This window comes from Mustela nigripes, chromosome 12 (genome assembly GCF_022355385.1).
Source record: "Mustela nigripes isolate SB6536 chromosome 12, MUSNIG.SB6536, whole genome shotgun sequence".
Lineage (NCBI taxonomy): Eukaryota > Metazoa > Chordata > Mammalia > Carnivora > Mustelidae > Mustela > Mustela nigripes.
In genome coordinates this window covers 75,703,283-75,727,874 of record NC_081568.1, presented here as the reverse complement: position 1 = coordinate 75,727,874, position 24,592 = coordinate 75,703,283, and the positions used below count along the sequence as shown (strand labels likewise).

The 24,592-nt window shown below is 41.2% G+C and overlaps 1 protein-coding gene and 1 non-coding gene across 2 annotated transcripts; both read left to right on the top strand.

Moving 5' to 3' along the window:
* The first annotated feature begins 149 nt into the window (after positions 1-149).
* HSPA9 (heat shock protein family A (Hsp70) member 9) lies at positions 150-19,592 on the top strand. The gene is made up of 17 exons (XM_059417671.1): positions 150-341; positions 1,689-1,747; positions 1,979-2,066; positions 4,213-4,394; positions 5,623-5,747; positions 6,310-6,383; positions 6,466-6,572; positions 7,015-7,177; positions 7,668-7,760; positions 12,183-12,392; positions 14,223-14,450; positions 15,330-15,434; positions 15,979-16,096; positions 16,705-16,799; positions 17,125-17,217; positions 17,737-17,877; positions 18,194-19,592. Exons 1-17 carry the CDS (start codon positions 261-263, stop codon positions 18,269-18,271), a joined length of 2,040 nt encoding a protein of 679 aa, XP_059273654.1. The 5' UTR covers positions 150-260; the 3' UTR covers positions 18,272-19,592.
* Positions 12,941-13,011, top strand: LOC132029011 (small nucleolar RNA SNORD63). The gene has a single exon (XR_009407650.1). It is a non-coding gene; the product is annotated as a small nucleolar RNA SNORD63 (small nucleolar RNA).
* Positions 19,593-24,592: the final 5,000 nt, after the last annotated feature.

The window sequence follows — 24,592 nt, the reverse complement described above, 5'->3', positions numbered from 1 at the left end:
GGACACAATTTTTCCAGACATCGTGCTGCGATGCCTAATGGCCATACGTCCTAACTCCGGGAGTGGCTGTCACATACTCTCTGGTCAGGCAACACGAGTAGCGCCTCAGCGAGAGAGTGGTCCTCTAGGCCGCAGCAACTAACCCCCGCCCCCCCGACCCCACGTGGTTGGAGGTTTCCAGAAGCGCTACCGCTGGGGCGCCGCGCAGCACTTAGCCGTCCGAACGCGTTTGCCGCTTCGTACTTCCACCATCTAGCGCCATGATAAGTGCCAGCCGAGCAGCGGCTGCTCGTCTTGTCGGCGCCGCAACCTCCCGGGGCCCCACAGCCGCGCGCCACAAGGTAGGGAATAGCTGGGCCTTCTCCGAGGGGCTCACGGCCTTGACCTCATGCTGCAGGCCTCGCCCTTCAGGCACAGAATTCTCCGGCACAGATCAGGGTGGTGGGAAGAAGATAACCAGCCTTCATTAATCAGTGCTGCCGTTGCAAGGTCTAACTCAGGATTGTGCTTCCATGTTTCAGGTTCTGCTGAGTCACACCTCTTAAAAGAGTATAGTTTTATTCTAGGAAGTAGCGGATAGTGTTTCTGACGGTCCTTTCAGTGGCTGTTGACACGGTTTTGGCCTTGGGGGCGAGGGACGCAGTTTTAGTTGGGAGGGAACAGCTGTTGTGGGTTTCGTTTAAATCTACAAGTCGAAGGGTGATTCTTCGCCTCCTTTAAAATGTGTGCTCGAAGACCCCGTTATTAGGGTGAAAAGAAAAAAGGAAAGTATCTTAGAAAAGTCAAAGCCAAGCACAGATTTTCTTTCTTAGGAACATTGGTCTGTAGTTCTCTCAAAAATTTTTGGCGTAAGATTGTCCTTTCTTGTTATTTCAGGAAAAATAAAATCAGGAAATGGCCATGGAATAGTAGTTGCTTACTGTGTAAGACTGAACATGTCTTCGGAGAACAGGACCTGGTCTCCTCTTTGCACTCACCATGGCGTTTTAAAAAAGGCTTGCGAGTATCCTGTGATTAGGTTTAATCCTGGTTTGAGGCCACTCCCGAAATTCTTTTCTAAACGACTCTCCAGGATTGCCAGTCCTGGTCCCCTTAAGGTGCTAGGTTAGGAAATGTCTCTGAGCAACTTACAGCTGCCAGCACACCTAGTAGGGTCTAGATACCTGTACACTGTTGCTGAGTATGAAATTGAGAAGTGTCTGGGTAGCGTTTTGTAAGGCAGTGATTCTCAACCGGGAACAATTTTGCCTCCTGCGGTGATGTCTGGACATAATTTTTAAAAATTTTGGGGGCCGACTGGCTTCTAGCAGTAGAGGCCAAGGATGCTGTTAAACATCCTACAATGCACGGAACAGCCGCTTGCAACAAAAATTTGGTTCATAAGTCAGCAGTGCCAAGGTTTGAAAATCAGTAGTGCTAAGTTGAGAAACCCCATTATAATTGAAGACGATTTTATGTGTGTGGGGGGGTTCCATCTTATTTGGAAAATTCATAATCAATTAAATTTTCTTCTATTTAAGTACCACAATACCTTTTATATATAAGATTTGATCTTTTCAGGTTATGGTTACCAGAATGAAGGTTTAGACTTTGTGTTCTTCAGAAGAATAATGGGAACAGGCTCAAGTTTTCATATTTGTTGATGCATTTTTATCTTTCTTTCTTTCTTTTTTTTTTTTTTTTAAAAGGATGGCTGGAATGGCCTTAGTCATGAAGCTTTTAGAATTGTTTCAAGGCGGGACTATGCGTAAGTATAACTTCGTTTCCTCTGAGAGGTAATAAATATTAAATCCTAGAGTGGTGGTCTCTAAACTTGTGCTTAACTCTTCCTTGAAGAAAAAAGTGACACATTTCTTAGAAGTTACAGATTATTTAATGCACAACTATTTACGCACAAGTTCTTGTGTATCCCTGCAACCGTTCTGGAGACCACTATTACGAAAACATTAACCATAGCGTTATTTTAAATGTCTTTTAGATCAGAAGCAATCAAGGGAGCAGTTGTTGGTATTGATTTGGGCACTACCAACTCCTGTGTGGCGGTTATGGAAGGTAAACAAGCAAAGGTGAGCATGTTTGGAAGCTCTGGATCATATAGTAGTAGTAGTTAATACCCAGTCTGGAATTCTGTGTCCTTCGGCTTAGATGAGGGACTTTTTAGATTTTACTTATTAGTCAGAGGGGAGAGAGCACAAGCAGGGTCAACGGCAGAAGGAGATTCAAGCCCCCCGCTGAGCAAGGAGCCCAATGTGGGACTAGATCCCAGGATCTTGGGATCATGAGCCCAAAGCAGACGCTTAACCAACTGAGCCACCCAGGCATCCTGATAAGGGACATTCTTTTTTTTTTTTTTTTTAAAGATTTTATTTATTTATTTGTCAGAGAGAGAGAGAGTGAGAGCGAGCACAGGCAGACAGTGGAAGGAAGAGTCAGAGGGAGAAGCAGGCTCCCTGCGGAGCAAGGAGCCTGATGTGGGACTCGATCCCAGGATACTGGGATCATGACCTGAGCCGAAGGCAGCTGCTTAACCAACTGAGCCACCCAGGCGTTCTGATAAGGGACATTCTTAAAGCTGTTTTTAAGAATTCTTTTTTTTTTTTTTTTTTAAGATTTTATTTATTTATTTGACAGAGAGAATCACAAGTAGGCAGAGAGGCAGACAGAGAGAGAGGGAAGCAGGCTCCCCGCTGAGCAGAGAGACCGATGCGGGACTCGATCCCAGGACCCTGAGATCATGACCTGAGCCGAAGGCAGCGGCTTAACCCACTGAGCCACCCAGGCGCCCCTGTTTTTAAGAATTCTTGAGGTGAACCTTGGTTCTTAATTGCAAGGTGCAATTCCAGGATTTAATTATGTCCTGCCGTTAGAGGTAGAACTACTTAGGTTACCATTAGGACCAGTTTGGATGACTTGCTCTTTGGATTATTTCTGTTATCTGAGTCATGCATTTCTATAAGTCCGTTGAACCACGGAGGTGCAGGAAGAGTTTAGAAGCAAGTGAAGCGCCACGTAACGTGTAGGCTGCATCTTAGGAACTCTTGCTGTGATACAGGGAGGGACCTTAAAGATTTTATTTATTTAGTTGAGAGAGAGACAGTGAGAGAGAGCATGAGAGGCGAGAAGGTCAGAGGGAGAAAGCAGACTCCCCATGGAGCTGGGAGCCCGATGCGGGACTCGATTCCGGGACTCCAGGACCATGACCTGAGCCGAAAGCAGTTGCTTAACCAACTGAGCCACCCAGGCGCCCAGCAGGTTTTTTTTTTTTTTTTTTTAAAGATTTTATTTATTTGTCAGAGAGAGGGAAAGAGAGCGAGCACAGGCAGACAGAATGGCAGGCAGAGGCAGAGGGAGAAGCAGGCTCCCTGCCAAGCAAGGAGCCCGATGTGGGACTCGATCCCAGGACGCTGGGATCATGACCTGAGCCGAAGGCAGCTGCTTAACCAACTGAGCCACCCAGGCGTCCCAGGTTTTTTTTTTAAATGCCTGAGACTAGGAGGCAGCATGAAAAAATTTAGTAGTAGATTTTTTTATTTTTATTTTTTAAGATTTTATTTATTTGACAGAGCATAAGCAGGAGGAGCTGCAGAGGGAGAGGTAGAAGCAGACTTCCCACTGAGGAGGGAGCCAGACATGGGGTTCAAACTCAGAACCCCAAGATCATGATCTGAGCCAGAGGCAGACACTTAACTGACTGAGCCACCCAGTTGCCCCTAGAAGTAGATTTAATTCCCTATACTGGCAGAAAGTGTACCTTGTTCCAGGATCCTACTGTGAAAGATTTGATTTCTATTTATTTTTTCATTTTTTTGTTTTTAGTTATCACTTGTTTCAAAGTAAAGGACTAAAGATAGATACTTTAGGGGCACCTAGGTGACTCATTTGGTTAAATGTCCAGCTCTTGATTTCAGCTCAGGTCATGGTGTTAGGGTTGTGCTATCGAGCCCCACATTGGTTCTGCACTCAGCTGAGTGTGTGTGTGTGTGTGTGTGTGTGTGTGTAATACATTTTTTTTAAAAAGTAAAAATACTTTAAACATGTACCTGACATAGTGGTTACTATGTCAGCATTCACAGAGCAGAAAGCATGCCCATTAGTACTGTTCTTGAACATTTGTTTCACGATAAGGGAGGTGTTTTGTCTTAAAATGATTGATAAAAGAGACTGGTGGTAGTGAGTGGAACCTCATTCTCTCTCTGTCTTTGGGAGTTTTAGGTGTTAGAAAATGCTGAAGGTGCCAGAACCACCCCTTCAGTTGTGGCCTTTACAGCAGATGGTGAGCGACTTGTTGGCATGCCGGCCAAGCGACAGGCTGTCACCAACCCAAACAACACATTCTATGCCACCAAGCGTCTCATTGGCCGGCGATATGATGATCCTGAAGTACAGAAAGATATGTGAGTAATGGGAAAAGCATAATTAACTCCCAGAGGCCACACAAAAAAATTTTTGCAGCAAGTTTCTTAGAGCATCTTCTGATATTTTTATACGTTGTCTGTGGAGGCATGTCCTGCACCTACCAAAAGGGTATTTCCTTCAAAAAAAAAAAAAATTCTTTTGCCTTCACATAATAGGTCTTTGCTATGTACTGACACGATGGGAAGATTTAGCTAGTCATTTCTGGATGACATAAATTGGTGTATCTTTGGTACACCAGGTAGAGAGAGGCAAGGTACATAGTGGCACGGGCTTCATCGTGTGCTAATCACCTAGGATTTCCAAGGTTTGTCCATGGTTATAGCATGTATCAGTATTTCATTCCTTTTTATGGCCAGATATTATTCCTTTGTATGGATATACTGTTGACCCTTAAACAGTATGGGATTGTAGTGCTGAGCCTTCATCCAGTTGAACATCCATATATAAATTTTGACTACCCAGAAAGTTAGCTACTAATAGCCTGCTGTTAATCAGAAACCTTACAGATAACTAACATAGTCCAATTAACACCCATTTTGTATGTTATAAAGTATGTTAGAGTAAAAAGAAAGTTAAAAAGTCCTAAGGAGGAGGAACTATTTTTGTAGCATTATATTTACCCAAAAATATCTGCATATAGGTGGACCAGTGCATTTAGAACCCATGTTTAGGGGCAAGCGTATACTACTTTTGTTTATCCGTTAGTCAGTTAATGGATATATGGAGCTATTATGAGTACTACCGTAGGGATGCTAGGTTAGCTCAGTTAAAACAACATATGACTCTTGCTCTGTGGGTATTGGGTTCAAACTCCATGTTGGGTGGAGAGATTACTAAAAAGAACTTGAAAGAAAGAATACTGCCATAAACATCTGTGTACAGGCTTTTGTAAGGATCAGTTTTAATTTCTCTCAAGTAGATACCTAGTAATGGACTTGCTGGGTCATTAGATAACTCTCTAACCATTGCCAGAGCAGCAGCACAGATCTTTTGTTCAGCAGGAAATAATGTTCAGGTTTCACCAGGATGTTTTTACGTGTTAATGGTTACTTTCTAAAGGTTTTCATTAAATGGATTCCTGCCAAGTTTTTGTTTGTTGGCCATGGATCTCTTGGGATGGAGGATGGGCATTCATGGTATATGGTAGCCTTGTCATGGTAGGTTGTACAGGCACATTTTTTCAAATGCAATTTTTGTGTCTTTCAGTAAAAATGTGCCCTTTAAAATTGTCCGTGCCTCCAATGGAGATGCCTGGGTTGAAGCTCATGGAAAACTCTATTCTCCAAGTCAAATTGGAGCGTTCGTGTTGATGAAGATGAAAGAGACTGCAGGTGAGAATATTTAGTTCCTATCTGGGAAAGTGTGAAGAACTGGATGGTTTTTCACTTACATACCTCGATGTCCCTTGGATGAGTCTGTGGTGGTTGTTAGACAGAAAACCTAGAAATGGCACTGTTCCTCCTCACACATTCCCACATAATGAATTTATCTTCAGAGTTTTCCTAATGGTGGTTTAGCTTTTTCAGGATAGAGGGGTGGTATTCTGTATTGAAAGACAGAAGACTACACATTAATCTTTAAGCTCTGCTAAGTAAAATTTAAAACTTCCCATTTGGAGAAACTAGTGGCTGTTTTAAGTCTAAGAATAGGTTATTATAGCTGGGGAATCTTCACTATAATGTTAAAGGTGAGATACTGGGTTTTCAACCACTATCTTTAATTGGAATGTTTTCTGCGAGCTTTCTCTTGGTGTTAGGTCAGATGCGAAGAAACTTATGAGTTGTCTGTGGCTTTAAGAGGATAACACAAGTTGTTAGCCTACATGAGTAATTCTCTTAACTGTTTCATCTGACAGAGTCTCAGGATTGTTTTCATTCTTTAATTCTTTTCCAGAAAATTACTTGGGGCATACAGCAAAAAATGCTGTGATCACTGTTCCAGCTTATTTCAATGACTCTCAGAGACAGGTGAGTTCAGTTGGTTTTCCTGTTCAGGAAATACTTTATACTTAGGACACACGGTGGAAAATGCTTTTTTCTTTTCCTTTAGGCCACTAAGGATGCTGGCCAGATATCTGGACTAAATGTGCTTCGAGTAATTAATGAACCCACAGCTGCTGCTCTGGCCTACGGTCTAGACAAATCAGAAGACAAAATGTAAGTTTGTGTAGTAAACTCATTCATGGAACCATGAAAGTACTGGGTTGTAGTCTTTTGGGGGGGGGTATTCATATTGTCAAGTATTTATTTAAAATAGTGTTTGGGGATATCTGGCTGGCCCAGTCGGGTAGACCATGTCACTCTTGATCTCAGGATTATGAATTCAAGCCCAAGTTGGTTGCTGAGACTGCTTTAAAAAAAAAAAAGAAAGAAAAAAAACAGGTGATGGAGTCCTGTCAATTTTGCCTTTAAAAACGTAATTCATCTCTGTATTTATAAATAGCTATAAGGGCCATGTAGTAAAATACCTGTCATATAGGCAGTTATCCAGTTTCAGTATTACTCTTGAGGGGAAATCATCAAGTTTATGTTGGTTTAGTTATTAAAATTAATACTTTAGTGGCACATGTTCCATAAGGTCTTCTTTTTTTCTTTCTAGCATTGCTGTATATGATTTAGGTGGTGGAACTTTTGATATTTCTATCCTGGAGATTCAGAAAGGTGTATTTGAGGTGAAGTCCACCAATGGAGATACGTTCTTAGGTGGTGAGGACTTTGACCAGGCCTTGCTACGACACATTGTGAAGGAATTCAAAAGAGAGGTTGGTTCCCAGTATAGTTACTATGTAGACATTGGAATGTTGAGAATTTTCTTTATCCACATGGCTGTTTGCTTTATGACTCTTTGACCTTAATAGAACATTGACTACAACGCTGAAACAATTGAATTTCAGTTCATTTGCATTTGCATTTCATTTCATGAGTGGAATGAAATACTCTGATTATTGTAGCTTCAGCTTGGGAATAAACAGATTAAGAAGGATATGGTACTGTGTATAATATTGGCAGAGAAATTCTGGGGACTCCTGTCTTGAGCCAGAACCCAGTGATTGGAAAGAACCGATTTGGATCCAGGCACAGATAGCCTTTACAGAATAAGGTTTCTTTTCCTTACAGATTTTTAAGGCGGTAAGTGATTCATGCTTATTTATTAAAGGATGGGTCTGTTTTATGTTGTTAACATTATCACTGTATCATAAAATAGTATTTATCAGCTCGCTAATGCTAGTATTTTGTGTTCTCATTTTGTAGACGGGGGTTGATTTAACCAAAGACAACATGGCACTTCAGAGGGTTCGGGAAGCTGCTGAGAAAGCTAAGTGTGAACTCTCCTCATCTGTGCAGGTGGGATGTGGAAAAATCCCAACAGTTTTGATGTTTTCAGCCTTAATTTATTTGAATTCTGTGTTCTAATTTGCATGATGTCCGTCTGATCTTTTTATACTTTGCTGGTTGGTGTAAAAGCCCTCCATGAACAAAGGAGCAGTACTTTAAGGATGAGCCAGAATTTGTTAACCACCCAAATAAGAGGTTTTCTATATCAGAGCCAAAACATAATAATGATCTGAATTACATTGAATACATTTTATTTGCCTTAAAGGTACTGATTTTAAGATCTAGACTAGTAGCATACAAAATTAGAATCACTGGCCTAGAAATAATAGGACTCTCTAAGAACTGCTATTGTCTTCATTTCAGATAGCCCTTCAGGTGAGTCTCTTAATTGTCTGGTTTAATTATTTGGATCAGCAATCCAGAAAGTGAGCTATGAAACCTGGCTGAAGGCTGGGATATAGATACTTGTGTACTTTTCTTTTAGCATCAGAGTTGCTCAGCGCCTATAGAAGGGGTCAGCATGTGGTGTCCAGTCCTTCTCAAGAGGTGAAGCTTTAGTTTGCCATAACCACTAAGAACAACTATATAAAGCATGTTAGATCTGGGTCAGAGAGGCAACAAAATGGAAGGCAGGAGATCTGTTTCTGGGATCTCTGGTGGCAGCAGGAAAACCTTAACCCGTGACTACTTTAGTTGTTAATTTGATCATATACATTGGGTCATCTAGTGGGGGGAAACCCAGTTTTCTGTTTCGGTCCCCCACCCCCCCAGATGTGGATTTTTAAAAAGTTTTTTAAAGTAGCTATGAAGAGTGACAAAGTACAGAGTCATCCATAATTACGGTGTGCTTTGTCCCTGCTGTCATACAGAGTGGCAGAACTTTGCAATGTGATGGTTAGGATTAGAGTTGGAATACACAACACTGCTTTGGAGGTACAGGTTGGTTTTTAGTGTGATTCTTACTGATAAGCATTTGGATTGTTTTTTCTAACATTTTGCTGGTAAAGCAGAGTGTGTTAAGCACTCTTTTTTTTTTTTTTTTTTTTAATATTTTATTTATTTATTTGACAGACAGAGATCACAAGTAGGCAGAGAGGCAGGCATAGAGAGAGGAGGAAGCAGGCTCCCCGCCGAACAGAGAGCCCGATGCGGGCCTCGATCCCAGAACCCTGGAACCATGACCTGAGCTGAAGGCAGAGGCTTTAACCCACTGAGCCACCCAGGCACCCCTGTGTTGAGCATTCTTGCATATTAATGTTTGTGCATGTTTAACTAGAGATTAGTAGAATGAATTTCTAGAAGCGTCACCTTCATGAGGTTTACAGTGTGGTATAGAGGTGTTTTGTTTTGTTTTGTTTTTTTAAGATTGATTTATTTAGAGAGCACGTTGCAGGGTAGGGGTAGAGCAGATTCCACCCAAGCAGATTTCCCGCTGAGCCCGTGCAGGGCTCCATTCCAGGACTGAGATCACGAGCCAAAATCAAGAGTCAGATGCACAACCAACTGAGCCACCCAGGCACCCCAAAGATAAAATTAGGACATTGTATTAATAACTAGTCAAGCCAGAAGTAATGTGATTAAGAGTGGCCCTGTGGGGGGACCTAGGTGGCTCAGTGGGTTAAGCCTCTGCCTTCAGCTCGGGTCATGATCTCAGGGTCCTGGGATCGAGCCCCGCATTGAGTGCTCTGCTTGGTGGGGAGCCTGCTTTTCTCTCTCTCTCTCTCTCTCTCTCTCTCTCTCTCTCTCTGCTTGCCTCTCTGCCTAATTGTGATATCTCTGTCAAATAAGTGGCCCTGTAGACAGAATGATGGGATTCGAGTCCTTTTTCAATACTTAATAGCTGTGTGGCCTTAATAAATTATTTAACATTTCTGTTCTTTTATCTCTAACATGAGGACAATAGTGCTTTCTCCCTTAGAGTTATGAGGATTTCTAAATTGATACATGGTTAGGACGTGTCTTAAGTAGTAGTCTGAATTAAGTTATTGGGGCACATGGGTGGCTCAGTCAGTTAAGCATCTGCCTTCAGCTCAGGTCATGATACCAGGCTTCTGGGATCAAGCCCCGAATTGGGCTCCCTGCTTAGTGGGGAGTCTTCTTCTCTCTCTCCCCCTGCTTGTGTGTACATGTACACTTATTCTCTCTCTCTCAAAACCTTTAAATAAAAAAGTTAATGTAGTAAAAAAGCAAAGTTACATTTATAATTCTAAGAGAAACCTGATAAAGGTGTTTGACCTAAAAAGGGGAGTTTCTGAAAGATGTTCATAAGAGAAGGATAAAAGGTCAAGTAAATAACAAGGCTCTGGGGTAAAGACCTGAGAAAGGGCTAGTAGTTTGAGAGCAGGCATGCTAAGAAAGTGGAATATGAGAATAGAGGCTTTATAGGTTTGGGATTTGGGTCTGTCCTGACAAGAGTGAGTATAAACCAGTGAAAACTTTTTTTGGGAGATCTCTACACCCAACATGGGGCTTAAACTCATGAGATCAAGAGTCGCACACACTGCCCCCTGACCCAGCCAGTCACCCCTGTGAAAATTTAGGGGCAGTAATGTCAGATGTGGCTTATGACAAGTGCAGTGGCAGAAGTGGAGTAAAGAATTGTTCTGGGTTAGGAGAGTTCCTGTGGCAGAGGCAGCTTGAGTGGGAGAACCTTGGGAAGCTAATGTGGACCTGGACTAGAGTGTGAGAAACTGTTGAATTTTTGAGAGACAAGGGACAAAACTTGGTCACAGACTGGTTTTAGAGGGTTGAGAGTCCTGGAGTTCAAATTGTCAACATATAGCATAGAGAGAACTACATTAATAATGTCCATGTGAGGGGCGCCTGGGTGGCTTAGTGGGTTAAGGCCTCTGCCTTTGACTCAGGTCATGATCTCAGGGTCCTGGGCTCGAGCCCCGCATTGGGCTCTCTGCTCAGTAGGGAGCCTGCTTCCTCCTCTCTTTCTCTGCCTACTTGTGATCTCTGTCAAATAAATAAATAAAATCTTTAAAAAAAAAAAAAATGTCCGTGTGAGGATTTTTTAAATTAAATTTTAGAATTCCATTTGTCAGTTGTACTGCCTGTATTTCAAGTGATCAGCCATGTGTGGCTAGTGGCTGCTGAATTAAACAGCACAAATACAGAAAGTACTGTTGGGTATGTTTATATCATTAATTTTTATTTTCTGATTTGGTTTTATTAAAATTTTGCAAAGAAAGAAGAAATTGTCCATGGTGTTCTTTAGCAGTACTCAGGATCACTCTTTTATAGAAGGGATGTATGTTTTAAGTCTGGCTATTGAGCATTTAAATGCCTAGGGTAGTTTACCTGATGAGAGATGGTTAAGGATTTGTTCCTTCTTAGTCTTTTTCCTGTTGGCGTTGCTTTGATGTGAAATTGGAAGGGGGCGGAAAGTAATTTTGTTCCTGAGGTTCTACCATAGGACATGTGTTTCAGCATGATTAGTGAGTTTTGTTAGTCTAAATATTCTGAATCTAGGCCTTCCTAGGATTTGGGGTTTATTAAATAATGGCTATTACTTGCTATGGTTATAGCAGTGTTTGCTACTTACCATGAAGGTGATGGCAGTCAAGTCAGTCTTCAGAGTTACCTTTAGCATTTTTGTTGTAGCTTTCTTACCATCTTCTGAAACTCCGAAATCCCTGGCTTGGGGCAAGTTATTTGGTTCAAAGCATGCCTTTGACTTTATTGTGTATACACACATTGAGTTTTAGAAAACTTGGTGACTGAAAACAGTAGTGTGACTCCTAACGCATGTTTAGTGGGAGGACATTTTTTCATTTTCTATGTGGGGATTTTCCCTGCTCTTAAATTCTTCACTGTTTTTTGTTTCTTTTTGTTTAAGATTTTATTTATTTGCAACAGAGAGCACGCAAGAGTATAAGCAGGAGGAGCAGCAGGCAGAGAAGAAGCATGCTCCATGCTGAGCAAGATCCCAGAATTCTGGGATCCTGACCTGAGCTGAAGGCAGACACTTCACTGAGCCACCCAAGCATCCCTACATTCTTATTTTTTTTTTTTAAAGATTTTATTTATTTATTTGACAGAGAGAAATCACAAGTAGATGGAAAGGCAGGCAGAGAGAGAGAGAGGGAAGCAGGCTCCCTGCTGAGCAGAGAGCCCGATGCGGGACTCGATCCCAGGACCCTGAGATCATGACCTGAGCCAAAGGCAGCGGCTTAATGCACTGAGCCACCCAGGCGCCCCAGCATCCCTACATTCTTCTTTGTTCATTATAGATTCTAAATTTTTTGCCTCTGGGAAGAGAAGAGCTTGAATCTTAAGGACTCATTGTCTTTGGTGGCCATTCATTTAAAGTGGGTCTCTCTGTCCCTATAACTTTGGAAGTCTTCTAAGGGGGAGTATGGTCTTATTTTAATTGAAATATATAAAGAAACATTACAACTATTGCTCTCCTTGCTTTCTTTGCAGACCGACATTAATTTGCCATATCTTACGATGGATGCTTCTGGACCCAAGCATTTGAATATGAAGCTGACTCGTGCTCAGTTCGAAGGGATTGTCACTGATCTAATCAGGAGAACCATTGCCCCATGCCAGAAAGCCATGCAAGATGCAGAGGTCAGCAAGAGTGACATCGGAGAAGTGATTCTTGTTGGTGGCATGACTAGGATGCCCAAGGTATGGATCCATGGAATCTTTGGCATGGAAAAGCAGACAGGGCAAGCACATAATGTCTTCTCTGGACAAATGGTTTGTGTAAGGACATGAATATGTGGCTTTCCTGCCACAGTGACCTGAAAGGGCAATGAGTTTCTTCTCTCACTAGAGTTCTTTTTTAGACTCTTTTGGACAGAGAGAGAGGGAACACAAGCAGGGAGAGGAAGAAGAAGGCTTCTTGCTGAGCCCGGAGCCCTATGTGGGGTTCAGTCCCAGGACCCTGGGATCATGACCTGAACCAAAGGCAGACACTTAATACCCAGGTGCCCCAGCCTCTTTTTAAATTAAAGGTATCAGGAAAAGGATTGGGAAGGATCGGATATCTTTGGGGTGGTAGCATGGAGGATCCTGAACTTCATTTTGGGGAGTATTTTTAGAAATGAAACAAAGTTTGACATCAGAGATAGCTTAAAACCTTGGTATTGTCTAGCTCTAGGGGCAGTTTTGGACAGGAATGTCTCCCTACCATGGTGTTTGGGCTTCTGGCTGCATCTTTTCAACAAGGATTTGTGCAGTGATGCATTTTATCAACACATCATTCTGATAAGACAGGTGTGTGGAAAACGAATGACTGAGCACAGAACCTGTTGAAGATGCAATTCTTGGCTGTAGCTTGATTAGAATTTTCATGGGCCTTGATAGAAATTTTCCTTTGTTGTTCCTGGGCTTTGGAGAATATGCACAGAATAAATTTGGAGAAAAAGAAGCTTTGAATCAGGAAGAGATCTTTAGGTTAACAAATTATCCCAGATGCTATTTAAGTAGCACTTTTTCCTACCATTAATAAAAGAAGCAGGAAGAACATGCTTCACATTAGCACCAGTGTTGAATTACTGAATTAACCACTACTGCTTGTAAGTTGGTCTGTAGAAGAGGAATTAGACTAACTAAATCTTGATGTCTTACACCCTCTGTTTCTGGTGGTGGTTTGTTTTTTAAGTAAATCCATGCTTCGCATGGAGCTCAACACTGGACTGGAACTCATGAACCTGAGATCAAGACCTGTTCTGAGATCAAGAGTTGGACACTTAATGAGTTGAGCCACCCATTCACCCCATGCACCCTCTGTTGCTTTTTTTTTCTTTTGAAGATTTTATTTTTTGAGAGAGTGAGCACATGAGCTGTGGGAGGAACAGAGGGAGAGGGACAAGCAGACTCTGCACCAAGTGCAGAGCCCAATGCAGCTGATCCCAGAACCCTAAGGTCTTGACCTGAACCAAAACCAAGAGTCTGAGGAAAATCAAGAGTTCGATGCTAAACCAACTGTGCCATCGAGGCACCGCTTTACCCTCTGTTTCTAATTTAAACTGTTGTATGGGAAACCCAGTAACAAAACGTAGATTTTTCTCATATCTTTCTTTCCAAGATTTTTTTTTTAATTATTTGACAGACAGAGATCACAAGTAGGCAGAGAGAGAGGAAGAAGCAGGCTCCCCGCTGAACAGAGAGCCCGACGCAGGGCTTGATCCCAGGACCTTGGGATCATGACCTGAGCCGAAGGCAGAGGCTTTAACCCACTGAGCCACCTAGGCACACCGATTCTTCCCATATCTTATAAGGGCTTAGGAATGATAGTCAAGTAAAGTATTTGAGTATTTCCCACTTGATACATTGAAGTCATTGAGAAAAACTCATATGAAATAGTAACTTGAATAAATACTCTTTGAAGCAGACTGTCCTAAGATTTGCTGTGATTTTGGGATACACTCTTCCCTTCTTGGGTAGTTATCCTTAGTAGTTAGTGACAGACTCTTTTATTATTTATTTATTTATTTATTTTTGATGGCTTAGGTTCAGCAGACTGTACAGGATCTCTTTGGCCGAGCCCCAAGCAAAGCTGTAAACCCTGATGAGGCTGTGGCCATTGGAGCTGCCATTCAGGGAGGTGTGTTAGCTGGTGATGTCACAGATGTGCTGCTCCTCGATGTCACTCCCTTGTCTCTGGGTATTGAGACTCTGGGAGGTGTTTTTACCAAACTTATCAACAGAAACACCACTATCCCAACCAAGAAAAGCCAGGTAAGAATCACCTACTCCTCCATTGTCCCAGAGATACGAGGGTCTGTGAGGGACGTGACTGCATCCTCCTTATGTGAGCTTTTATTAGAAAACTTCATTTTTGTCTTGGAAGTCCATACTAGTTGAATGTGAGTGTTAAGAATCTTGTGTTCTGTTCTCTTCTGTTGTTCCTGAAAAAATTTTCTTTACATGTCAGCCAGCAGTGATTAGAGGGAGGGTATCAATCTTCTTCTTCAGGGGATTTAAGTAACTTTGCAAAAAGGAGCCTCATCATTTGGGACTAAATTCCCTGTACTCGTCTGTTCTGAAAGGCAGTAAAGAGGAGGACATGGCCAAGATTAAGAGAACGTACTTGTTTTGTGGGTGTATGATGGGGTTCCTTAGATAGCAAGCAAGGCTACTTGGACAGTGGCTTGCTCAACCTTAGATTAAGAATTATTTCCCGCCTTTCCCAGTTTTGATGTTTTTCTGAAAAGCTGTTAATACTAAATGGATATGGCTTTTTGTTCAGTGATATATTGCCAACACATCACTGAAGAGAACTATGGTGACTTTGCGTGACTAAGCATAAATAAAATGTCTGTGACCTGTTTCTTCAGATGAGCATGTTTCAGCATCTCACTTTATTAGCTCCTTTTGAGGCCGTTTACTAATGTATCTTTGTATAGTGTATTTGCTTAGCTGAAACAATAGCTGTTGTACACTCTTTGTGCTACTCCTCCTCCAGTTCCCTGCAAAGACATAAATAAGTCTTTATTCTGAACGTGGTGTGGATTGGGATTCTGAAGTGTTGAGATGTGTTTCTTTCTTTGGTTTGCACTTTATATAAGGGAAGCAACCCATTCAGATTGCCAACCCAGGGAGTTTCTTTGTTCCTAGGTGTTTTCTACAGCTGCTGATGGTCAGACTCAAGTGGAGATTAAAGTGTGTCAGGGTGAGAGAGAGATGGCTGGAGACAACAAACTTCTTGGACAGTTTACTTTGGTAGGTATCAGGAATCCTGGATACTGTACTCGTCATTCTCTTTCCATACAGTTAGACTACATTTTAATCCTTAATGATACCACAAAAAACTGTTAAAACACACGGGGACCTAGTCTGTGTTACCTTGACTTTGATTTTTACCTGAAAGTGTTGCTTGTTATCTGATGTCTTAGGAACTTCATTAAGAAATTGATGAACACAAGAGCCAGGAAAATATAACAAAGTTAGGAAAAATCTCCAATTACTATTTAAGACCTTTTGATATTGGCTCCTGTTCAGCACTGTTATTGGTTCTTGGTGAAATGAACAGTGATGGAGATTTTTCCTCTCATTCACTGGTCCTCAGGTACATAAAGCCATGATGGCTACTTGCTGTCACGAAGCTATTTCAGGTAGCAATGAAATTACCACCCTTATTATGAATTTGTGTTTTTTTATACATTTTATTTGTTCTTCCTAGGAACAAGTAAGACTATATAGATTTGGAAATAGAACACTGGACCTCTCATGAGAGGAACTTAACTCCGTATATTTATTTATTTAGATTGGAATTCCCCCAGCCCCTCGTGGAGTCCCTCAGATTGAAGTTACATTTGACATTGATGCCAATGGGATTGTACATGTTTCAGCAAAAGATAAGGGTACAGGACGTGAGCAGCAGAGTAAGTGTTTTTATTTATCCAACTGTAAGAGTGAGGCAAGGGACCTTGAAGTTCCTTTGTTTGAGAAACAGATCTTCTATGTTGTACATAGCTTTACCCCCACCCTTAGTGGAGGATGAATCCTCTTTGTTCCTTTTCTCCTTGGTTGGCAGATTACATTAAACAGGTATGGTGTTTATTACCTCAAATAGGCAGGCACTGGGCTTCTGGATCAGTGAAGTGTTGGTAGGCAGGCAAGTCGGTTAATCTATGTTATTTCAAGACCCTTGGTTTCCTTTTTTTTTTTTTTTTAAGATTTTATTTATTTGACAGACACAGATCACAAGTAGGCAAAGAGGCAGGCAGAGAGGGAGAATCAGGCTCCCTGCTGAGCAGAGAGCCCAATGTGGGGCTCAATCCCAGGACCCTGGGATCATGACCTGAGCCAAAGGCAGAGGCTTAACCCACTGAACCACCCAGGCCCCTCCTTTTTATATTATAAGGACAAGAGTATTCTTTTTATTACATATCAAAATTGGTTACTCTGTACAGGTGTATTCTTTTTCTTAATAGAATAAGCAGATATTTTTACCTAAATAATAATAAGATGCCTTTCTTTCTCACTATAGTCGTGATCCAGTCTTCCGGTGGGTTAAGCAAAGATGATATTGAAAATATGGTTAAAAATGCAGAAAAGTATGCGGAAGAAGACCGGCGAAAGAAGGTAACTACTTTCTGCTCTTGCAGTTGGGAAGTGAAAGGGGGAATATGGATACATGAATCTATTTTTCCTCTCTTTGCTCATAACTTTTGTGTAGAATCCCTTTCTTATGCTCAGTCTTTCGGTATCAGAATTCTTATGTTCTCCAGTCCAGCTGTAATCACTTACAGACATCCTAGACTCTTTCAGACCACAATAACTTGGTTTTGTTTTTTTTTTTTACTCTGTAACTATATGCATCACTTAAGCATGTTGTCTAGCTTGGTGGGGACATTCAACCAATTGCTTGATTGGGAAGTCTTCATACTAAATTTCTGATTTTTATTAGGAACGAGTTGAAGCTGTTAATATGGCTGAAGGAATTATTCATGACACAGAAACAAAAATGGAAGAATTCAAGGACCAATTGCCTGCTGATGAAGTGAGTCCTCTTTTAAAATAGTTAATGAAGTTAGGCATTGTCACCAATGGCAGTGAAGTGGGATTTTTTGGTTTTTTAAGATTCTGTGTATTTGAGAGAGACCAAGCACAAGCAGGGGGTAAGAGCAGAGGGAAAAGGAGAAGCAGACTCCCTGCTAAGCAAGGAGCCCAATGTGTGGCTCATTCCGAGGACCGTGGGACTCCCAACAGCCAAAGGCAGATGCTTAACCAACTGAGCCACCCAAGCACCATTTTAAGTTTTTCTCCGTGAGTCTTGATAAGAATTCAGTGATATTTTTTGTTTCTCAAGGCTTTTTATTCCCATTTTTCACAAAAACTTTGATTTGGGACCATTTTATAAATAAGGAAATGGAGATATAATTCTAAAGATGAGTTTAAAAAAAAACTTAAAGATGAATCCTCTATGGTGATAGGAATTTCTTAATGTTTCTATTACTGCTACATAAAATGGGATAAGAAACCCAGAAAAAGAGTTTGGTTTTTTGGTTTTGTTTTTAAGTGCAATAAGCTAAAAGAAGAGATTTCCAAAATGAGGGAACTTCTGGCTCGGAAAGACAGCGAAACAGGAGAAAACATAAGGCAGGCAGCATCTTCCCTTCAGCAGGCATCACTGAAGCTCTTCGAAATGGCATACAAAAAGGTACAAGGGCTGAAGGGCACATCCCTAACTTGATCTTAATAGAACTATTGATTACTGTTGTTACTGATGGCAGTGTACGTGGCCATTTTATTGGAACTGGGAGTACTGGAGTTGGAAATACTCTTGCATTCTTGACTCTGCATTTGGAGGGAGGGTGATAGCAGTCAGAAGGAGGGCTGCACAGAAACCACCAATAATGTACAAGGAGGGAGGGAGAGTGGAATAGGCTAGATATGCCTCCTCCATTTTTTTAGTTTATCAAAGTACAAACTGTCAGACTTAATACTGAATGACTTGCTCTTAAATATTTTAACAGATGGCATCTGAGCGAGAAGGCTCTGGAAGTTCTGGCACTGGGGAACAAAAGGAAGATCAAAAGGAGGAAAAACAGTAGTAACAATAAACTCTGGAGTCAAAATACGACGCTTGGGAGTGAAGGGATTTCCTGAGCAGAAATGGGCAAACTTCAGTCTTTTACTGTGTTTTTGCAGTATTCTATATATAATTTCCTTAATATGTAAATTTAGTGAGAATTAGCTAATGATAATTAATGAGAATTTCAACCATACAAAGTTCATAGTACTCTCTCATTTTTTCAGCAGCATGTAAAGGGTGGGGAGGGAGGATGATTTATGGATAATTATTGAAACAATGTTTTGTGCTTTAGTACCCATATTTTCAAGAGGTGAAACTACCTCGAAACATAATAATGAAGGTAGTCAGCCATAGACCTGGAATGAGATCATACGGGGATGGGATCCTTCTAGTTAACTGAGAACTACTACACCAGCCTGTTACATACCTAACAAGGTGTTCTTTAACTGAGGCTTTGCAAGGCAAGCCAGCTGTGTCACGTTGGGAGGTAGGGCAGGAGTAACTATATCAATGGAAAAATAGCTGGAATATACAGCTTTAAAATAGGGTTCCTTAACTTCCCTAAGGCATATTTTTCTAGCTATCTTCTGTTCTGTGACTGGCACTTGTGTCCTTGTTGATTTTTTTTTTTTTTTTTTTTTTTTTTTTTTTTTTTTTTTTTTTTGATTTTTTTTGTTTTTTTTTTTTTTTTTAATAAATACAAAAAGCATCTTGATCTCTTGTTTTTGAGGAGTGATGCTCTGGAGATTTAGCTTCAGGAATAGGACATGAATCCTACTTCCCAATTCCCTGACCTAAAAAGTCACTCAGGTTTCTAACACTGGCCAAAATTCAGGATTTGGAAGGGCTAGTATAATGAAATACTATTACCAAGGACAATCAATCAGGATTGGACTCTTTCTACATTTCTCCTGTTTAATCCTGAATGAGTTGCCTTGTCCCATACTCTCTGATACAGTTCTGGTTAAATGCTGACACCTTCAGAAGCAGAAGGGTGACTATCTTTCCTATATTAGTTAAGTGTGAAGAATTATTTACCAAAAGTTTTCCAACAGTCTCCTCCCCCCCCCCCTTTTTGCGAATTACTGTCATATACCATGCCCAAAGGAATCTGTCAGTCAAGAACATGGCCTTAGACCCCATCAGATGTAATGCCTCCTTTCATTTTCAAAAAATGAAATTGATGTATAATTAAGTCAATATAGTGCTCTAATGTGAAGGAGATTGTTTACACAAGTATTACATTCCTGAAAAATTAAGTGTTCCTTAACACCCATGTAAACATTTCTGGAGATTCATATGAAAAATAAATTTTAGGCTCAAGTTTTCAGTTATGTGAACACTTGGGAACCTTGTGGGATGTGCAATTCTTTGTGAAAGATTATCTAATAGCATGTTGGAAGTTACTTATTTAGTATCTCTGGTCAGTGTTTGCCCACTGAATGTCTCGAGAGTCTCCCAATCTTTGTGATAATAAGCCCCTCAAGGACTTCTAAAGCACCCCAGGTAAGAACTAGTAGTTTTTTATTAAAGGTCCATCTTTGGCATCAGGTAAAAGAGCTGCTTGGAAAGGCACTCAGAGATACAATCTCAAGCTACTCCATGTGTAGCAAACAGAGCAGCATTTCAGGTACCTAACAGTAAAAATTCTAAATGGTACAAACAACTTTGAAAGGCAAAAGTCTTTCTTGAGGTATAGTCTCCCTTTTGTGGTGACAACTGCCCTGACAGGGCCCAAAAGGAACTGATGGTTTTCCTTCCTAAGTAGTCTTTCCAGTTAGAATAAATGTGCTTCTTAGACTTGCCTAAACAAAAAAAGTCAATAAATTTTAGCCACTGTCAATGTACATCCAGATCTACCTTCTTCACTCCTACCAATGAGTATAATTTACTTGTTGGGTTCTTCCAAGTAGTTTTCCCCCACTTAAAATCACACCCTTGCCACTCTGGTCATTTCCCGTAATAGTCAGTAACCAGAAATCACAAGTGGCATTTCAGGGTGCCCAGGTGGCTCAGTTAAACATCTGACTCTTGATTTTAGGCTCAGGTCACGATCTCCAGAGTTGCGGGATAATCCCGCAACTGGCACACTCCACGCTAAGTGAGGAGTCTGCTTAAAATCTCTCTGCCTACTCCCTGGTCTTAGGCATGCACATCCCCCCCCCCCCCCCGCCCTTTCAAATATTTGAAAACAATCACATGGGAGCATTTGTGTCCTTTTCAGTAAGAATGGTTCCTTTACAATTTTGTCAGAGAAAGCAAGCACAAGCGGGAGAAGCAGTAGGCAGAGGGAGAAGCAGGCTCCTTACGTGACCCTGGGATCATGACCTGAGCCAAGGCAGATACTTAGCCAAATGAGCTACCCAGACATAGAATACTGACTTGAAGGTACAGGCCATTTAGTTTACAGAATGGCCCTTGTCACCTGATGATTTCCTTGAGTTCAGAGTCATGTACATAGGTGTTCTATCAATGTATCAATTACCAGGAAGAATAAGATGCTCTGCTCCATATTTCATTTTGAAGATACTTTTAGTAAGCTACTAAGGTGGCTTAATTTTAAGTATAACAGTTACATTAGAAATGCTATAGCAAGAAGAAACAGTAAAGGTAAAAGCAAATTCTTACAGAAGGTACATGAGCTTAAAAGTGAGAGACAATCCAGACCTTGAAAATAAACTAAGCAAAGGCTGTTCACTATTTCAGATACCACTGTGACTCCATTCTGCAGTCCTAAGGCTGCTTTGTAAGAACTGTCTCCTTTCCTCTAGTATCAGAATAATGAAACGGATGAAAGCTTAAATAAAGGAACTATAGGGTGACCTACATTACTCAATCTGTACAGCATGGAGGCAATTTAGCAATTACAGAAAGAACCAGTGAAAGTCATTTCCACAGGTTAAAAACGACTCAGCAATTTGATAATGCTTAAACCTAATACAATGCCTCATTATCAAACCCGTTTCTGCTGCAGCAGGTCACAAAGCAGAGATTTGGGGGAGGGACCTGCAGAAGGGGAGAGAATCTTAGCAGGTTCTGTATCTAGCACCGAGCCTAACACTGGACTACATCTCACAACCCTGAGATCATGACCTGAGCCAAAATCAGTGTTACACTTCTAATAGACTAGAAGTGTACTGGGCCACTCAGGTGACCCAGTAAGAAGATAATCTTGACCCTAAAGAGAACACTGCAGCTGAATCAGCCTTTAATAACTATGAGTTTCAAGTCTGAGATAGGAAACAGGAAAGTAATACATTCTACGTAGGGACATCAGGTTGGCTCAGTGGTAAAACATGCAACTGTCAATCTGGGGATCATGAGTTTGGGCCCTAAAGTTTGACCTAAATCACAGGCTCTTTTTTTTTTTTTTTTTTTTTAAAGATTTTATTTATTTACTTGAGAGACAGTGAGAGCATTAATGAGGAGAAGGTCAGAGAGAGAAGCAGACTCCCCATGGAGCTGGGAGCCTGATGCGGGACTCGATCCCAGGACTCCAGGATCATGACCTGAGCTGAAGGCAGTCGTCCAACCAACTGAGCCACCCAGGCGTCCCTAAATCACAGGCTCTTAAACAGGTTCTTACAGCCCCTGACCTAGCAGATAGAGATTGGGAGTTACGAGAACAAGGAGTCCACATGAGTGACTTCGGGTCCATAAAACACTAATTACACAATGTAAAACGGTATTAATTTTTCTGAAGAAATGGTCCACTGCTTTTACGAACTTCTTGAATCTGTGACCAAGAAAGGATTGAAACCATAGCTTTCCTAAATGGAAACTCACTCCACTGGTATAGCTTAAATTCAGTTCAAACCCTCCAGATCCCTGCCCCCTTGCCATGTGCCAGCTCAGTTTTACCTTTGTGTTTCCTAAGTATCCTTGGTCTACGCTCTCCATGAAACCCTAACTACACTGGCTGTTTCACTCATTATTTTACTCTAACATAAATTATTTCAAAAAGGATTATTCTATAAAATACAACTATTATGAACACATAAAAGACAAGAGCAACTCCTTAATAGCAAACAAATGTCCAAATTTACCCATTTCACAACTTTAAGATAGTATTTAAGTAATGTCTACAACCAATGTTGGGCTTGACCTTAGACCCCCGAGATCCAGACTCAAAAGCTCTACTGACTAAACCAACCAGGTACCCATTTCACAACCTTCTCAGTTGCTAAAAGAGCCAGGAACCAAATAAAGTCCACATCCTATACTGCTTCATATGTTCACTAAGACTCTGCTTCCTTTTCCCCACACTTTACTACCCATCTATCTATAAAGATATTATTTTAGAATGTTGGAGAGAGGGGCAGAGGGAGAGAGAATCTCAGGCAGCCTTCCCTGCTGAGTGCATAGTCTTAACATAGGGCTCAATCCCATGACCCCAAAATCATGACCTGAGCCAAAATCAAGAGTCAGACATGTAACCAACTGAGCCACCCAGGCACCCTGCAATCTGTTAAAGAAACTGGTCCACCAGTCCTACTATGTCCTACATCTACATTTCACTATGTTTCATAGGATTGCATTCCTGTGATGTCATTTAACATGTTCTTCCATCCCCAATCTGAAGTTGTTTCTTGACAAGAATAGGTTGTGTGTACTTCCATTAGAGGGTACGTAATTCTGGCTGGCTCTTCGGTAATTTTAACAGCTACTGATGATCATTACCTAGATCTCTGACTTCATTAAAAGTAGTACTATCCCAAAGCACCTATGTGGCCCAGTTGGTTAAGCGACTAACCAAGCCCTGCTTTGGGCTCCATGGTTAGCGAGAAGTCTGCTTGGGATTCTCTCCCCTTCTCTCTGCCCTTCCCCCAGCTCTCATGCAGGGGCTCTCTCCCCTAAATAAATAAAATCTAAAAAAAAAAAAAAAAAAGTGATACTATCCTATCTTCACTTTTTAGTTGGAATACCTCTTCAGTGAGAAACTTCCCCTCTTAAGTATAGTTACCCTGAGGTATAGTTCATACATAAAAGGATTATGTACTGGTTTTAAGAATGAGTTGATTTTAGGGGCGCCTGGGTGGCTCAGTGGGTTAAGCCGCTGCCTTGGCTCAGGTCATGATCTCAGGGTCCTGGGATCGAGTCCCGCGTCGGGCTCTCTGCTCGGCAGGGAGCCTGCTTCCTCCTCTCTCTCTCTGCCTGCCTCTCTGACTGCTTGTGATCTCTCTCTGTCGAATAAATAAAATCTTAAAAAAAAATTAAAAAAAAAAAAAGAATGAGTTGATTTTGTAGTATTCAAAGGTAAGACTAATGAGGTTTCTCAGGTGTCACTGTGAGCTCAGATTTTAACTCATTTTATATGCTTCAATTCACTGTAGTTCTTTTTTTTTTTTTTTTAAGATTTATTTATTTATTTGACAGGCAGAGATCACAAGTAGGAGAAGAGGCAGGCAGAGAGAAAGAAGGAAGCAGGCTCTCTGCTGAGAAGAGAGCCCGATGCAGGGCTCGATCCCAAGACCCTGGGATCATGACCCGAGCCAAAGGCAGAGGCTTTAACCCACTGAGCCATCCAGGCGCCCCTCACTGTAGTTCTTAATGATGCTCAAAGTGTTGTATTTTTGGCCTGTGGAAACTCTTCCTATTGGCTTCTTAGTTCTTTTGATAGGACCCCAAGAACAGTCTCTTCAATAAATGGTGTTGGGAAACCTGAACAGACACATGCAAAAGAAAGAAATTGTGCCACTCTCATACACCATACACAAAAATCAACACAAAATGGATGAAAAACTTTTAAAACTATCAAATTCCCTAAAGAAAATAAAGGCCATAATCTCCTTGACATCAGTCTTGGTGATGATTTTTGGATCTGACACCAAAAACAGAGTCAACAAAAGGAAAAAAAAAAAAAAGTGGGACTACATTAAACTGAAAAGCTTATGCACAGCAAAGGAAATAAATAAAATGAAAATACAAGATAGTGAATGATACAAAATATTTCTAAATAATATATCTGAAAAGGGTTTAATATTCAAAATGTATTAATTCATACAACTCAACAGCAAAAAACCCGATCCAATCCAATAAAAAAATGGACAGAGGATCTGAATAGACACTTTTCCAATGACAAAGAGATAACCAACAGGTACATAAGAAGGTGTTCAGTATCACTCACCACCAGGGAAATGCAAATTTTTAAAAAATGGGCCATTAACCCCATACTTGTCAGAATGGCTAATACCAAAAGAACAGGAGGGCTGCCTAGGTGGCACAATTAATCAACTGACTCTGTTTCCACTCAGGTCATGATCTCAAGGTTGTGAGATGGTGCCCGGCATCAGGCTCCATAACAGGTGTGCAGCCTGCTTAAGATTCTCCCTCTCAGGGC